Genomic DNA, 17,355 nt, shown 5'->3' with positions numbered 1-17,355 from the left:
AGAGATCCTTTGAGAAACAGTATCTGAACACTGTGCTGTTCCCTTCCACCCGGAATCAACGGTGATGCCAAGAGTATGGGAATGGCTGGTAGGCAGAAGGGTGTCTGGGTGTCCAAGTAGATCAAGAAAGAGGGTATTAGAGAGGACCTGGAGTTTACTGAGACCTTGAGCTGATGCCACCACAAAGTGTTTTGGCAAGATGAGACTGGCTTCGAGAAGGCATTAAATATATATAAATATAGAATCCTCTGAACTCATTCTCAGGTGGCAGGATTCATAAATAAACAGGATGTGAGTGGGACAAAGGTGAGGGTGGAACCCACTTTCCGGCAGATCTTAAAGTACTTGCAGTTTGTGCCTGTGAAGAGTAGGAGCTAAGCTAAAGGTAATGGGATCAGAACTGAAGGAGAGGCTCTCGGGACAACTTCTTGAAGCTTGAACCCTGAGCGCTTACTTGAACTCTGCTGAGAGAGTGGAGTCAAAAGAAACCACTGTGTACAAGATGGACAGTTGGAAGACAGAATAGGAGGTTGAAGAGGAAAGGAGAGAGAGAGGAGAAATAGGCTGGATGTTCTGAGGTATGTGGAGAGATTGGAGGAAGAGATCGCCTGATCAGTGTATTTTTATAGAGGGGGAAAAAAGCGGGGGAAAGATGAGTAAGGGGGAGAGGAGCCAATACTGCGTTTGTCTATTTTCAGCTGGTGTGGCACTGAGTTTGAGGAGCTGGTTCCTAGTGACGTACGTGCGAGGACTGTGGCTCTGGTGGCAGCAGTGAGGGGGGCTCTGGTGGGTGGCGGCCGCTTGGAGGCCGCTGCCCTGCGCGGACTGAGCACCTCAGCGTGGGCGCCTGGCGTCCATCTTGATATATAAACGAGATGGAGGCAACCGAGTGAGGCCTTCAAACCATTCTGCCTCACCAAAATTGTTTTATTTTGGAACTGTGCATCTCAGATATCTGTTCTCCTCTAATGCGCTGTGGCTGGCTAGCAAAATAGGAAGGGATCCCAGTAGATCACACAGTTAAACCGCTGATGTGGAGAGCTCTTCTGCTTAGACAAAATGAGAGGGTTCTTGACTAAGCCTCTTGTTTGAAAGGTATTAAAGTATCTCAGCGAGTTGCAGTTTTGAGGCAACAATATTAATGTCTTGTAAATCTTGTATAAAAAAAAAAAATTCCCACTACATCTGTCTTATGGTAGTGTAGTTAGTGCCATGCAAATTCAAATTGTCTTTGCTTCTGACAGGTATATCTTCCACAGTGGAGTATCAGACAGCAGACTTGGAGCGGGAGCTTGAAAAAGTGAAAAGCAAGAAAACAAATCTAGGTACGATTTAATAAACAACTTTAAGATATCTGCAATGTGTAAGTGTCACCTGACCGTTACCAATTTTGATGGTAAGCAAATTTGTATGTTTGCAGCCCTTTCAAACTTCTGTCATTACCACAGAAGCATCACATGGAATCACTCCACTCTTCTAGCAAACAAATTTAACAATAGCAAGTCTGATTTGAATATTATCTCTACTGTAATTTTAGAGACATATTAGCATTTTTGACTTCCTGATATGCAGCTTAGTATCACATTATTTTGTAAACTGATTTATGTTTATGATTATTTGGACTGACCCTAAGACACTGGTTTCCTCCTAGTGTTTGAATTGCCTCTAGAGCAGTCATATTGTGCTTAAAAACAATAAAATACTTCGTAGTTGGCTCGTGTATTTTAAAGCTGAAAAGTGATGCTTCCTGTAAGGGCAGTGGCTGAAGAAGAATCTCCCTTTCTACTAAAAAACTTGTAAGATTTTTGCTTTGATCCCTGTGAGGATCAAACATGTAGGTAATATTCTGCTAAGAAAAAAGTTGTTGGGATTTTTGTTTTTAGAAAGACTGGTGATGCCCAGTAAATTAGTCTCATCTTTGTGCTATAAGAGGGCACACCTCAATGAATACACCTGAAAAGCTTCTACTTCCTATTATATATCTCAGTATTAAGGGTAGTGCTACCTTATGGCAGCCCAGACTGGAGTACAAAGTTACCTAAGTGGCTTGATTAACCGTGCAAATAGCATATTTTCCAATTGAATATATTTGAAATTTTGCAAAACTGCAGTATGCAAGAAAAAAACAACATGGCAAAACATGACCTCTCCTTAAATAGACTTTGTATTTTTAGCATTGCTTGGTCTGCCTCTTCAGGTTGGTTATTATTAGGAACTGTTTGGTGTCAGTTCAATCTAAAATTATTTTGTTACTTATGGTTATAATAGGAATTTATAGATATCTAACTCTTTGTTTTAATCTAAGGTATAATGCTTGTATATTTTGGGTTTTTTTTTGTTTTCCCCTTTTCTGAACAGAGCGTCGGAAAAAAGCTTCTGCTTGGGAAAGGAATTTAGTCTATCCAGCTGTTATGATATTGCTACTGATTGAGACGGTAAAAATTTTACTCCCTTTTCAACAGAGAGCTTGTGAAATTCCTCAGTCATTTGGGTAATGGTTTTAACACTTCGGGATAATGTGTATTGAAGCAACAAAGTTGGTGTTCTTCTCTTGGCCTTTTTTAGAAAATCTTAAAGCTGTGAAATCTGGGGAGGATCAATATATACATTGTGTAAATGTGGAAAAAATAGTGAAACCACTTTTATTTTTTATTTTCGTAGTCTATTTCAGTCTTCTTAGTTGCTCTCAACATTCTTTACCTGTTGGTTGATGAGACTGCAATGCCAAAAGGATCGGGGGTAAAGTAAACTCCTTCTTTATGATTTTGATAAGTTTAGTAAAGCCTTGTATGGTAGAACTGCTTTAATATTGAAAATAATGGGCCTCAGTCTTGATTTAGTTTGTCTTGTACACATGTAATGAAAACAGATTGAAAAACAATTTGAAAAGCTGGAGAACACTTGTTCCTCTCTCAAAACATGGTTTACCTTCATGGAAATTACGAAGGTTTTCAGTCAGTTTGGTAAAACTTTCTACTTCATGCTTTGTGCATGTACGTTCAGATTGAAATCTCTTAATGCTCTTAATTACTGTTAATTCTGCATGCATAAAATGAGCATAATGGGTATGTGCAGTGTGCATAAAATGTGAATTGTAATACTGGAAAGCTAAAAAATGCTCCTCTATCTTGGTAATACGTCTTGCTCAAGATTACAAGTTAGCTGATACAATTGCGTAGAACGCGAGACCTGCAGATCAGTTCATTGTAATGAAATACTTGAGAAAAACACTTTATATCTTCCAAAACATCTTTTTATTTGGTACAAGTTACTTTATAAACAGTTATGTGCTCATTAAACCATCCAAAGTATTTTTCTCCTCGCAGGGCCCTGGAATAGGAAATGCCTCCCTGTCCACTTTTGGTTTTGTGGGAGCAGCACTTGAAATCATTTTGATTTTGTATCCTTTCTCTAAGAATTCAGTCTGTTAACAAGTATTCTGTCTAGTTTTCTGGGACACTGGTAATTTACTAAGACACTTGCCTGGAGAGAAGAAAGGACAGGTCAGTCCTTCTGAAGCACTCCAAGTGTTTGTGTTTTTTTTTCCTGTGGTTCTTAAGACTTTCAGGAGACTGCTGAGATCTTGAGTGAAGCTTGCATTCCTCCGAGGCTCCTTTTTCCTTGATTCTCACAGCTATCTTATGGTATCTTCTGTCGTCGGCTTCTACAGCCTTCGTTTTTTTGAAAATTTCACCCCCAGGAAGGATGACACAACTATGACAAAGGTAAAGGCTGGGATGGTGACGACCCCCTCCCCTCTCCTGTGCCACCCAAGACAAACTGACTCTCTTAGTTAGTAATTGCCCTGAATGGCTCATTTGCAGTGATCAGTATTTGTTTGTAAGCTGCGTAAACACAAACTGGAAGATTTTCAAAATGCTGAATGAGTGGGAAAAAGGATGTGCTCTGTTTAGTTTGGATGGCATCCATTCACTTGTAAAAAGGCTGGAATAGCAGAGCTTGTTAACTAGCTATAGAAAAGCTAGTGAAAGAACTTGTTTCAAAGGAAACGTATTGCTAATGAGTAACTTGGATTGTGCTAACTGTACTTCAGGGAGCTTGTTTGAAATCTGAAGAACTTGGTTGCTACAAGGCCTGCAGACAGAGTAATTCAAATTTGAATAATTAAAGTAAGACTGAGGCTGTCTATTCAGCAGCGTTTTCCAGTCTGAGGCTAATTTGACTTTGTACAATTTAACACTGGCTTCAGAATAGATGCTCTTACCTAGTGCTGAGGAACATGCATAGGTTTCTGGCAAAATATTCCCACAGCTGATGAGGGGAGGTGATCAGTAAGAGAGAACCAAATGTTAAATTTAAGTATTCAGTGTGTTTCATTGTACAAACTAATTGATAGAGCCACTTATTTTTTACTGTAAATTTTTGGAAGTGAAAAAGGAGGGTTTTTTTGTAGAATTACCCAGGCAGATGAGTAGGAGGGCATTGTTCATAGTTTTCCATTGCTTGTTTACAGGATACGAAGAGTAATGTAGAAATAATTAGTGAAGGCACAAATGCCTGTTGACTCATCAGAATCTCTGTGTTTTGTTTTGTTTTTATTTTGTTTTAATTTTCAGTTCCTTTATTCTGGATTTAGAGCTGAAGATGGTAATTCCCTGAGAGAGAAAGAAGCTTCAGTCACTCTTTATAAGAGCTTCACAAAAGCTGGAGTAAAATCTAAACAGCTGTGAATTTTTCCATACCATTTGAAGTAGTCAGCGGGCATTCACTTGCAAGGAAGCTCTTTGTAGTGTCTTAAATAATGCTAATCCTGTAAGAGTTACCTATAAGCTTAAGCTGATGTATAAATCATCTATTCCAGGTGCTACAATAATTCTTATATAAAAGTTAGCAGGAATTAGGTAAACAGTTGATGCTTTGCAATATGCTAGTTTGGAGATATTTTACATCTAAGTATAAAAACACCTACACCTAACAACTTCAATTTAAGAACAAATAATCCTGTGTTTACTTTCTGTCCTCCTTGGCAAACGTGAGCTGTATAGCACCATATGGAGAAGCATGGCAGAGAAGCAAGACTAGCAGTGTGGAGCTGGCAATTCCTTGAGGTTCAGTTTAGCCTATGCAGCTTTGAGGAGTTGAGGATGGTTCTTACCCAGACCACTGTTTTTTGGGGGACAGTCCTGTTTATAGTTGATGTGTTCGTCTTCTTTTCTACAGATCATTGGGAACTGTGTGTCCATCCTGGTGCTGAGCTCCGCGTTGCCAGTCATGTCACGAACGCTGGGTGAGTTGTATGGAAGAATAAAAGAGGAAAATAAAGGTGTTATTGGAGGAATTGAAAAAACGATGACAAACCTGCTGCTGGCCTTTATGGCATTTGCTTCGCTATTGATTTCAGTGAAAATCGCATGTGCACGTGGCCTTTTTTTCCACATGAGCATTGGTTCTGTTTAAACACCAGAGAATGTGCATTTAATAAAGATGCTAAGCGTTTTCTTGGTTATATTCTTTTAAAAAAGCAGGCCAGATCAACTTAAAACAGGGGATGATCAGAAGAACAGATTTGGCAAGTGTTAGTTCAGTGAAAAGTAATTTCATGTTTGTTATCTTACTACAACTTCTTTTTATGAACAAATATATTTTGAGGATTTTGTGAATTAATTTTGTGATTGTAATATCGAATGCAAGTATGTGTGTAATGAGAAGAGCACTATTAATATCCTAACTTTGTGATGGCAATATCAAAAAGCAGCCTATTTGCATTTTCCTTAAAATCTGCTTGTGATTTCTTTTTTGTGTTCTCCAGTTTTCAGACATTTGCAATCTAGCTTAATTAGAACTCAAGAAATTTTGACTTTTCTTGTTAGGAACTGCCAGGAGTATGAAACTGTTTTAGCAACTTGCAAACACAAGGTACTTAGTGCCTTAGTTTTATTTAATTGGCTGATTTTCAGTGTGAATTCTTGAAGCTAGCCTGTAGCGCTGCCATGGGTTAAAGGGGTACATGCAGAGGACTTGCAGCTAATGTGAATGTCATTAAGAATATTGCAGACAGAATAAAACTGTCGGAAATATATAACTGTCGGAAATAAAAATTTCGGAATTTAGACTCAGGCCCCAGACTGGAAAAGTTTCATAGCTGGTTATCTTTTCAACTAGAGTGCTCTCAAATCGATAGTATGCAGAATTTTGCAATAAGCTGTACTATATTTTTATGCTGTGTATATCAACACATGAAGAGTCTTATTTACTAAATCTAATTGATTAAAAAAAAAAATTCGTCAAGGTAAATAGGCAAATGCCTTTGTAGTATGATATGTTTTGGAGATTCCAGTTCTGAGAAAATACATTTACAGGTGTTTCCCTTTTAAAAAATCTGTTGTGAAACTTAACCAAAATTTGAAAGGACAATTCAAATATTTAACGCAATTTAATTCTAAAGAGCTAATTCTAAAGAGATGATAAAGAGCTAAGAACTCACTGTTCTTTCACTTACAATATGTTGTGTTAGGAAAAAAAGAGAAAGTGTTTTGGATTTTTTACAAATATAAGTAAGTCTGCAATATAAGTATTGGAGTTTCCAAATATAAGCATTGTCTCCAAAAACTTAGGGCATGTCAATTTTTAATTAAAAAAGTCGTTGTTAATGATCTATGAGATTAACAGCTGATAATAAACAGATTCTGTAGAGGAAAGTGGACATGCTGGGTGTGTTGTTGTCACATAGGAAACAGATTAATGGTAAAACTCCCTTTAAAAAAAAAAAAAGGAAGAAAAAGGCTAACAAATGAAATTCCTGAATAGTTTGCCATAGAGATAAATAAAAGAAGAAAAAAGATGGAACAATTAACACACAGCTAACAAATGCACAGACACAGCTGTCCAAACAGGATTAATAGTGTATTAGAGTACAGTGAGTCATGTGGTGCTTTCAGAAATATCGTGTATTGCATTACATGCTACCGCCCTGTGGCACTGAAGAGATGAAAAGAAATAAATGTTAAGCAGATTCATAGTCTTTTCACATTATTAAAAAAGCAAGCTTCTAGGCTATGCAAAAAGGAAAAAAAAAAAAAAAAACCTGGACTTTATCATTATGGAAAGGTAAATTAGCGAAAGTTACCCAATACATGCACTGACCTCTTTCAAGTTGTAAAGATGGAAATATGAGAATTTGTACATGTTTTGTAGCACTCATTAAATACATAAGTGGTGGATGTCTCTTATCTGTCACTTTTGAGAACTCCAGAATGGTTTGTACTAAAATAAATTAACTCAAGTTCTCCAGTACATTTCAGCCTTTGAGTCGTGCTGCTCTGACAGATGTTTTGCCGTCAGCGCTGTATTGCTAACCACTGTCAGACAAATTGGGAAGAGAGAGTACCTGAGAGCCAGGAATGCACAGGGAAAGAACTGCAAAGCAAAAGAAGTCTTCTGGTAGGGATGGAGGGGGCGGAAAGAAAAGTTTTGCAACAATTTTCCCCTTGATTGTTGCTTCCTATGGTTAAGGAAATATGAAACTTACTGAATGTAAAAACTTGTGTAAAATTTGAAAGCATAGGGATTTTTGTGGGTTTGTTTTTTAACCCGTTCAGTATATTTGGTAAATTATCATAAGCTTTTTTGGAAATTTATTTGTGTCTGGTAGAGCTGTGGCTTTCTGTCCTGGTAGCTAGCAGCTAGTTTTCAAGCGCAGTCTGGGGCAACTTTTTCTCTAGGGGGCCCGTAGATCCTTGCTCTGCAGGTTGGTAAGAACTTACTAACACTTTTCTTTCCAAGACCTACAAAATGATATGGTCAGATTTTTTTTCAGATATGCAATGACTTTTCTATTCAGAGGAGGAAAACAGATGTGATTCATGGATTGTAGTTTACCTTCCTGCTCTAAACAGATGTATCATATGTCATTTTTGTTTGTCCTTCTAACAGTGCCTCTTCCTTGCTAGCTATTCTTCTGAAGGAGGAAGAATACTTCTTGTGTCAAGGAGTATTTTGTTTTTTTCAAAAGTTTTTAGCCAAAATCCTACTCATGTTGTTCCTTTTCCTTTGAAGTTCTCTCCACATTCAAACTTGATTGAGTGTGGAGAACCTCTACATTCCAACCAGCACAGACCTCTACATTCATACCTGATTTCGCATAGCTCTGCAGCAGGACTAACATACTCTCCTGTAAATGTTCCTAAGGACATTGTTTGGCTATAAGTGTGAAAAAATTGTTATTTTTCCTTGTGTATTTCCCAGTACGCCAGTCAGACATCTTCCTATATGTCTCTGCTTTTTTGACGTTTCTCCCTCCCTGTGCTTTTTCTGATAACCTTCAGTCCTTCTTTTAATTCTTTTAAACCCTCATTCCTTTTACTTTCTTCATTCTTAGATGCCAAAGTTGATCTTTGTGTTTTTTAATTTAAATGGCTGATGCTGAACTCAAAGAAAAGTATCTCTTAACGCCACCATGGCTGGATGAGGGACCTTGGGTTTCTTGGCCAGGATCTCTCATCCGTGAGCTCAAACACCTTGGAGGTGACTCCAAACTTGTTCCCACGAACCTCAGTCGAGGTATTCTCTGTTGAGAAGATATCCTGGAGTTTCCTGCTGTTTTGATTATGAGGCCACTTCCAACCTCTGTCCTTCCCACCGTTTCTCTCAGTTCTGAGCATTTACATGGATGTTTCTGGAATGTGACGACTCAAACACAGGCAGCAGTTACCTAAGGGTAACACCCCTACCTAGGGGTGTTACTTAAATGTTTGGTCCTTTGTTGAGTTCTGGCCTTCTCAAAGCCAATGTGGCAAAGAAACAACCTGCGGCTCTTTCTGCTCTCTCCTGGGATGTGTCCTCCAATGTGGAAACAGATCTGAGGAATCCTGCTCAGTTAACCTGAGCTTTAGCAGTTGCCCAACTTGTGCTCAGTGCAAAGCCCAAGCACTGGTGCTGCAGGGCCGTTCAGCCAGACTCATCCTTCTGTTCAGATACTCCATGGTTGGAGTTCCAGCCATGTATATCCAAGTATAGTGGCAGCTACTTGGAGAGAAACTGCAGTGGGAAAGGCGTCTTTAAACCTGGATCTCAAAAGCAGTGGCTCTGGAAAGCCCTTGTGAAGACTTCACTGCTGCTGGGAGGCTTTTGTCTTTGCCGTGGACAGAAAGGCCCTTTGTTACCTGTAGTTTTTTATTCTGAAAGCTCACAGTGCTTCCAGCCTTTTCCGAGGTAGGCAAGGAGCCCATAAAACTGACATTTCTCCCAGTTTTCACACTGGTATTGATTTTTCTAGTTATTTATTGAAATTATGAAGGGGAAATTCTTATCTAGGATAAATAACGGTAACTCACATGATTCAGTCATTTTGCTAGGAAACTCGACCTTTGATTGATAAGTTTGTCTTACAGTTTTATGGTAGACAATCAGGAGGCCAAAGCACCTGAACACTGTCTCATGTACTCAACCAGGGGTCTGACGCTGTATGTTGTCTGCAAGTATTTTCCTTTCATATATAAAAAAACAAGAGAATGAAACTTGTCTGTTATTAGAAAAATGTAATCATGATTCCAAATGTGAACTGTCAATGCAATTTTCACAGGAATTACCAGATTTGATCTTCTTGGAGACTTTGGGAGGTTTAACTGGCTGGGGAACTTCTATATCGTGTTGTCTTACAACTTGCTTTTTGCTATCGTGACGACGTTATGTCTGGTCAGAAAGTTCACCTCTGCTGTCCGAGAGGAGCTCCTGAAGGCCATAGGTAATAAGAGTGACAACTTAGTTTGTGTTTTATCTGTTCCTGTTTTTTCCAGCATGAAGTTAGGTGCTGCAGTTAAAGTTCTGTGCAACTCACAAAGCTGCTTGTTTTCAGGCAGGTTTCAAATATTGTGCTGTCCCCATAGCCTACATTTGAAACGAAGAATAACTTTTAGGATTTTTTGTTTGTTTAAACCCACTTATTAATTCTATAAAAATATCTTAGTGGAAATCTTAGCTGCCTTGTCATGATGTTTTTCTTAAGATCTGCTTGTTCAGAAAATCAGAATATTTGCAATTGGCTTGAGTAGAACCTCCAGTTGAAAAACCAGAGCGTGAGGTAGTCCAGAATGGTCAAATTGTGTATTTGTGGTCCGAAGAACTTCAATGTGACCATGCAGGAAAGGTTGGACATGATAAATCCATAGAGTAGAAAATGTACGATCTTCCTGTGCTGTTTCTAAACATCATCTCGACTAATCAGTGAAGCTTCCTACCTCTCCAGGCTCCTAGAGCCAGGCCTTGCTGAAAGCCAAAGGGTTGGGAGTGAAGCTTTACTAGCAGGTGCTGACAACCTTGTCCATGCCCAGGCTGCAGGGCCTGAAAGATGCAGGCACTTGGCTTCAGTGCTCCCTGCTTTCCAGAGTTGGGAGCATGGGGAACAACATCGAAGCACTTCCCGGGATGCACCTCAGCTGGGGGCAATTAAATGTTTTAAAAGGTTTGCAATTCTACTGGAAAGTCATTTTGTAGAATCAAACCTACTAAACTGGAAGTGAAATACAGAGCCCTACTGATACAGTACGGCTAAAATAGAATTCTTATTTTTTTAAAGTTTTGGGGGAAGATATTAGGTGTAACTCTGTCCATGGATTTCATGCTGTATTTTCAGGGAGTTTGCATATTGGCCAAGATAGAATTATGCAAGTCTATAACAGATGAATCAAGGTCTTCTCGTAAAATGAACTTAACCAAACCTTGAGAGTTAAGTCGGACAGATCATACCACGTCATGCATCAGTTTTTGTCGTTGTTTTCGATATTTAAACAGTTTAGAGAGGGCTTGTTTATCACAAATGATCTTAAAATCAGCAGTGGGTGCTTCTCAGAAAGGTGCTGTTTAAATTATTTCAGGATGTTCTTTGGGCCTGTGGTGTTGATGGACAGACTAAAGAACGGAGGAAGAATTGCAGCTCTCAGCTGCTAAATCTGGCATTAAGGCAGTGTAAAGTCAAGCTTCTGTCTCTTCTATGTTTTGGTAAAACAAGTCCATTTTAATGGACTCTTCCCGCTTATAACACAAGTGATGGAATTTCCTGGAAGTGTTTCATTTTTGAATCAAAAAAATCAGTTCTGGTCTTCCATGGAGACCTTCCCCACAAGGTAGAATTGAGTTTGTCTGCAGTATACTTTGGTTGAACACGTGCATGAAACGTAAGAATCCTAACTTGTCCTTATTCCTTGTCATGTTTTGCAGGATTAGATAAACTTCATCTATCAAACAATCCAAGAGACTCGGAGGCAAAGCCCTCTGCAAACGGGCATCAGAAATCACTGTGATGAACAATCATCTGCACTCAACAGAGCTGAAGACACCAACCTCACGTGGCATTCCCGTCATCTCATCAACCTTTCTGTCTTGATTTGACTTGGTGATAGTGTGGGTCCAACCTTGTCTCCTCTTTGGACGCTGTTGGGCTTCTGAGGCAGTTGGCTGTAGCAGCTCCCCCTTTCCCCAGTTACCTTGTGGTCTGTTTGTTGATTTTTCCAGTAAGTTCATGCAGGAGGTGCCTTGAAGACTGGAAGCTGAAGAGAAAAATGCATTCCTTTTTATTTTTTTTGACAGTTTCATATCTTTAGGGATTAACTTGCTACCATTTAAGTGCACGGTACCTCCTGTTGTAATACAGAAACAGCTATAAAGACTTGAGTTTAAGAAAAATAATGCACTTGAAGTCCAGTATGACCCTTACTGGAAATGTGAACTACCCAGAGCAGGTCCCCTTGGCAGCAAGTGGACAGTTCCCCTAAGAACTGTTGCAAAACCAAAGTAACTGGTGGAGGTGCCAGTTCCCTTGGTGAAGGACTCAGCAAGTTGCTCGTAGTCAAGCATGAAGCTTCCTTGGAAGTCAAGTATGAAGCTTCTGGTGTCTGCAGCTTCCAGTTCTTAGCCCTGAACGGCCCTTGTTTCCCTGTAGTCAGACAGTGTCCTCTCGAGCAGAGTGACCCACGGGATGAAGATTAAACTTCAGTGTTAAATCTGAGCCTGGCTTTGTAAAAAGCTGCGTAGCCCCCTAGTCGCAGCCTGTGTGGTTTTGTGAGCCGTGGAGGTTGGTGCCCTTCCAGGGACACCCCAGCCCTCAGAGATGCCCGTCAGCTTCTGCCTAGCAGCAGTGCTTGGAGTCAATGCAAGCAGCGTAGGCCTAGGAGGCTGCAATTGCACAGGTGTTTTTTTTTTACAACCTTTTCATTTGAAGTAAGTTATTTCTCTGAATTTATACTATAGTTACCGGGACTTCTGTTCTGTGGCATAACCCAGTATCTTTCACCAGTCTGTTTTGTAATGTATAGCCATGAACATGTGTATAGGGCTGTGTGTGTAGGTAGCGTAAATTAAATTCTAAGCTTGTAGAACTGACGTAGGTTGCTTGGTGAGTACCACTCACGTGTTCCACCTGGGTAGTATAAATTCCTGCAATATTCCAAGTCAGCTGCTCTGAGGCTGAGCTTCAGGATGGCCTCAGTGGGTGGTAAAGCCCCTTTCTTAATGTTCCTGCAGCTTTAGGAGATCTCTGAGCTGTCTGTGAATCCCAGACACCACCAGCAATCCAAGGCACCATCCAAAGGGTGTTTTCCCTTCCCTTTCTTCTGCTGCGAGTCACGGTCAGGCAGCTGCAACGGGGGCGACGCCGGGAGCTGCCGCCACGCGGGGCCCGCTCGGCCTCCCGCCCCGGCTGAGCCCTGAGCTCTTGCACTGAACCCGCCACGTGTGACGGGTGGTGTCCCCAGTGGGGCTCTGCAGGGAGAGAAGCCGCCTCAGAACCTGCCGGGCTCTTTCTCTGCACAGCCACACGGGGCTGTAGCCCTTGTTGCCGGCTGGATGTGACACGTGTGTGTGTTGGGCGTGCGGTTGTTGCTGCTGCTGTTGTCTCCTGTTTGGCCTGGAGCGTCTCACGGAGCAGCTCCGCTCTACGTGAGGCTTCCCTGGCTTTCGGGGGCCCCTTTCTGACTGGAACCGGAGTGTTAATGTAAATACTGCTGTAGTAACGTGCCGGAGAGCTGCCCGTTGTTGTGTGGCATTAGCATCAATTCAAGGCTAATTAAATTGACTCTTGGTGTGTTGTACTGAGTCCCAAAGACCTAAAGTAAAGTTGTTCAATTTCACTAAGATACACAGGCATCTCTTAAGTTGTTTGAATTTAATGCTGAAATTTTGGACAGAAATCTCTTTTTTTTTCTGAATCAGAGTTCCCCAGCAAAGAACAGGGAGCTATAATTTAAAAGTGTTTTCTTTTTTTTCTTTTTGTGTCTATTTACATTTAAAACATGAGGACATTTGTTAGGGGCATCATTCAGGTATTCAGAGCTTGGAGCCTTATGTGCTAACATTGCAGTGAAAAATAAGAGAAATGTTGAAAAATAAGAGAAATGTCCCCACTTGTCCATGCAGGTGAGAGTAGGACTAAAATTCTCCTAGTTTCTTACCAGGGCTGCTGAGCTGCAGTGTGTAAGGAGGCCAGTTCTTATTAAAGGCTTTCTGTTAGGAGCTCAGTGCACCTTGGACTTAAAGGGTTTCAGGAGGAAATGTGGAGATGGGAGCCAGCCCGAGTGCCCTCTCTGCTCATTCCCAGTAGCCAGCGATGGGACTGTTGGGATTGAGGTTTTCCTTGGCATCAGTAATCCAGGAACACATGATCCCAAGTGGAGCAAAGACCCTTCCTGCTGAGAAGCATGGAGGTTAAGGGGGACTTTAAAGCTGATTTATTTTGGGGGAGCAGGGGAGCTGTGCCTCCTATGGACTCTGTGGTCAGATCCATGGGTTGAGTGAAGATTTTACACTGAGATGCAGAGGCTGGTTGAGATTCTGTGGCTCCTGAGGTGGATTCGTCTGCAGGGAGGTCCAGGACTCCCCCGTGCTGACACTGACAGTGTTTTAGCTCAGCTGTTGTGACACCGCTGAGGCCACGACGTGTTTGGCCTGGAAATGGCACTGCTCCTGCGAGGCTCCTTGCAGACACGGCTGCTTGCAGACAGTCTCAGTGTCCGATACCCGTCACTATATCTTTTTCACAGATACATTCACTTAAATGCAAGCAACTGGTAATTCCTTAATGGATATTAACAGCACATTCCGAGTAGTTTTGACTCCTGTAGAGTCGGGTGGTCTGTACCTTCCAGGTGTGTACAGCTGAGCTTAGGAACATCGACACCTGCCTCACTTCTTATGAGGTCCGAGCTCACGAAAGCTCCATCTTCAAGCAGGTACCACACAGCAGGCCAAGAAAATGTAAACTTTTAAGTAGCTATTTGGGGCTGTGTTTTGTGTTCATAGTTCAGTACAGTGGCAGAGTTGTAGTATTGTGGGGGTTTTAAATCTAAAGCCCCCCCTTCAAAACTTGAGCTTAAGAATGAAAGGCTTGGGTGGCTGGGTGAGTTTTTGGCCTTCGTAGTGAGCTTTGTTTCCTGTGTGTGACATGAGGCTTCTGCTCGGCCCTGTTTTCCCACCTCTTCTGCAGCGCCTGTTCCACAGCGTCCCAGAAATTAAAGGATTTGTGGAGACCTTTTCTGTGTTCGGTTGCCGAGTGGCCCTTGCTGCGGAGCCAGAGGGAAGGACCCGCTTCCTCCCACCTCCCTGGGGCTGTGGGTGCCGGGGCTGCCCAGGCCCCATGGGGCAGCCCTTGGCTTCAAGGAGCCCCATGAGAAAAGGGTGGCCAGGGGGAGGACCCGGCTGCTTCCTGAGTGGCCACCCAAGGAGCCCATTTTCCTCCTGGACCCCTCTGTGAGAGGAGGCGGAGGGACCCAGCCCATCCCTGCAGCTCGGCCGGTGCTTAGTGGAGTCCGGGCAGCCTCTGGAATTGTGGAATAGCAAATTCAGGAGGAGGAGAGCCAAGTCCTGGCGCTTTACATATACTTGGATGGTTTTACAAGTCTCTCTCACCTAGGGAAAGTCACCCTAGTGGGGGCGACACGTTAAGGGTAATTGCACAGCCAGGGTAAGGCGGGAATGCTTTGGGTTCCGTTTGATCAAACAAGTGCCGATCTGAACTGTGAGCCTTTGAGGGCAGTGAGATCCTCTACCCACTGCTGCTAATATCCTGAATAATGTGCTGGCCTTGGAAAGGATGCATCCAAAGCTGCAGAGACCCTGCAGATGCCTCTAAAGGTGCAAATGCATTTGCAGCGCCCTCCAGGAGCTTATACGTTTGGTTCCCGAGTATTGAATTCACTGCAGGCACCTTGGCGGGTACCTTCTGTGGCATTAAAGCCACGTGAGGCTCCCAGCAAAGCCCCTGTCCCTCCCACGCTGCAGGGCAGCCCCAGGCCCTGGCTGCTGTTTGATGTCCTCACGGATCCGTCCCCTGCGAGAGCTTCCCGTCCCATCCGCAGGGCCCTCCTCGATTGGCCTGTTGGGTTTTAACAGTAAAGGTGACAACGTCTGTCACACGGGAAGGGGAAAAGGCCGGGAGGGAGGTGACCTGGAATGCGACTCCCAGGGCCCCCTGGAGCCGCCTCGTCCCTTGGAGGGGCAAGAAGTCAAGTCGGCCACTTGCCAAGTGCAGACAGGGAGAGGCCCTGGCTCGAAGGGCCCTGATCTTGCTGCCACTTCTGCTTGCTACCACTGAAACTCCATTTTTGTGAAAGGAAATACCTTAAATGGGTTTTTATTTTAAGCTCCTGAAATTTGGGAGCTGGTGGAACATCCTTTTTTCTAAATTTGGCCTTAATTCCTTAGCACGGGTGCCTTGGCTCGCTTTCCTCCATCACGTTGCCGAGCCATTTACCGGCTTGCTCCGTGGCATCGCTGTTGGGAATGAAGTGACTCCAGAACGAGAGACCCTGAATAGAGCGGTGACAGCGCCCACTGGCACGAAGCTTAAATAGGAGGTTGTCTCCTTATTTTTCTGAGATGCTTCAGTGGTGAAACACTCCAAACCGTTGCTTCAGAAAGAAGAAATGTATGGAAATCAACAGCTTGTTATCCAGAAAACCCAGGACTTCTGTACTGGAGAGACCTCATGACTTTTTACGATGCCGATTTTGTGGTTCGTGGGGTAACAGTGCCCTGATTCCTGCTTCATAGAGGCCTCTGAAGTTGTGAATGTAGCTCTGCTTTGCCAACGGAAACCTGGGCACATTTGCTAGTTCTCTATTAATTATTGTATTTTTCTAAGTAAATTTCTACTTCATTGCTAAAACATACACTTTATATCCCTGGCTTTGAATGTGTAACAAACACAGCAGCTGGCTCCAGGCAGGCACAGTGAGAGCAATGTAATCATTTTATCCTGTAAAGGATGATAATTCTGGAATTGTTAAATCCAACCTCCTTAAGAGCTGTACCAACAGGTCTTTCAGACCTTTCCAGGCCAAGGCTGCGCTCAGGGAATCCCAGGTTTCAGAGGCTCTGGCTGTCCCAGTCTTCATCTAATCCTGACATTTTGCTGCTCCCCTTCTGGCCCTCGTCCTTCTCTCTGTTGCTGTAAAATGACGGTAAGAATCATAAGAAAAAGCAGTGTGACGGTGGCACCTGCCCTGTGAACTGCAGGGATACCTTGAGCTCCCTCAGGAAAAGGCTCTTGGTGCTCCATGACCTCTTCCTCATGGATGTTCCCACTTTGGCTTTGTTACTGAGCCGCCCCGTGGTGGAACCACCACCTCCCAAGCTCCTGACCAGCTCCGTAACAGAGGGTCGAGTTGAGCCCCTCTTTCCTGTTCCAAAAGTTATGTGGCCTCTTACTGCTCTGAGAAAGGGGGCAGGAAAGGATGTTTAAGTCATGGATTGGAAGTCTTTAACGTGTCAGAAAATACATTAGACACAGCAAAAGAATGGTGCTGAGTACTAATATGGGAAAGCAGAGAGGCTTAATGGGGATGGGGCCGCGGAGAAGACAGAGGGTCTGTGTGCAGGGAACTGCTGGGAGCTGCACAGGGTCATTCCACAAACCCCGTGGCCAGTGAGTGTTGGTGTCACCAGCCACCGCCTGGCCTGCACTGCAGCTTGGCCTGCACTGCAGCTAGTTACTTTTCTAGACTTGAGCTTTTAGAAATAATTGCGCACAATCTTAACCTTGTTTGAGGCTGCACGACGCAGTTAGGCCTCTGCCCTTGGCCTGGTTTGTGCTCCAGGGTCTCTAGGAGCTGGCAGCGTGTTTATTTTGCTTCACGTGAATGTACCTTGGAGGAGGGTAAAACACGACTGAGAATTCCCTGGACCATCGTTAGTGCTGCTGTCATAGGAAACTGTTGCAATGTAACATCTGCCCTCCAGACCCTTCCTGGCTTATTTTAGGCCATGCAGAAACAAACAAATGACATAAAAGGAGAAATGCTGTATCAGGTTCTGTGCTGTGGATGCTTCCCTGTGATACAAAGCTGTATATAATAATTGCCTTTTTAGCTAGTTGGCATTTTCATGTGGAAAGCTGTAGTAGCGTGT

General features: G+C 42.8%; 1 protein-coding gene across 1 annotated transcript in view; it reads left to right on the top strand.

The window, feature by feature from the left end:
* The window catches only part of LMBR1 (limb development membrane protein 1), a 61,713-nt gene extending 44,586 nt beyond the window's left edge, over positions 1-17,127 (top strand). The window contains exons 10-17 of the mRNA XM_026052976.1: positions 1,245-1,325; positions 2,359-2,435; positions 2,662-2,739; positions 3,327-3,400; positions 3,635-3,725; positions 5,182-5,248; positions 9,542-9,703; positions 11,176-17,127. Coding sequence (XP_025908761.1) covers positions 1,245-1,325; positions 2,359-2,435; positions 2,662-2,739; positions 3,327-3,400; positions 3,635-3,725; positions 5,182-5,248; positions 9,542-9,703; positions 11,176-11,258 — 713 coding nt within the window. The 3' untranslated portion in view covers positions 11,259-17,127. The remainder of the gene's footprint in view (positions 1-1,244; positions 1,326-2,358; positions 2,436-2,661; positions 2,740-3,326; positions 3,401-3,634; positions 3,726-5,181; positions 5,249-9,541; positions 9,704-11,175) is intronic.
* The last annotated feature ends 228 nt before the right edge of the window (positions 17,128-17,355 follow it).

The sequence above is a fragment of the Nothoprocta perdicaria genome, unplaced genomic scaffold (genome assembly GCF_003342845.1).
Source record: "Nothoprocta perdicaria isolate Ctin4 unplaced genomic scaffold, notPer1 scaffold_95, whole genome shotgun sequence".
NCBI lineage: Eukaryota > Metazoa > Chordata > Aves > Tinamiformes > Tinamidae > Nothoprocta > Nothoprocta perdicaria.
Note: the sequence above shows the minus strand (reverse complement) of the source record. Positions and strands in the feature narration are given on the sequence as shown.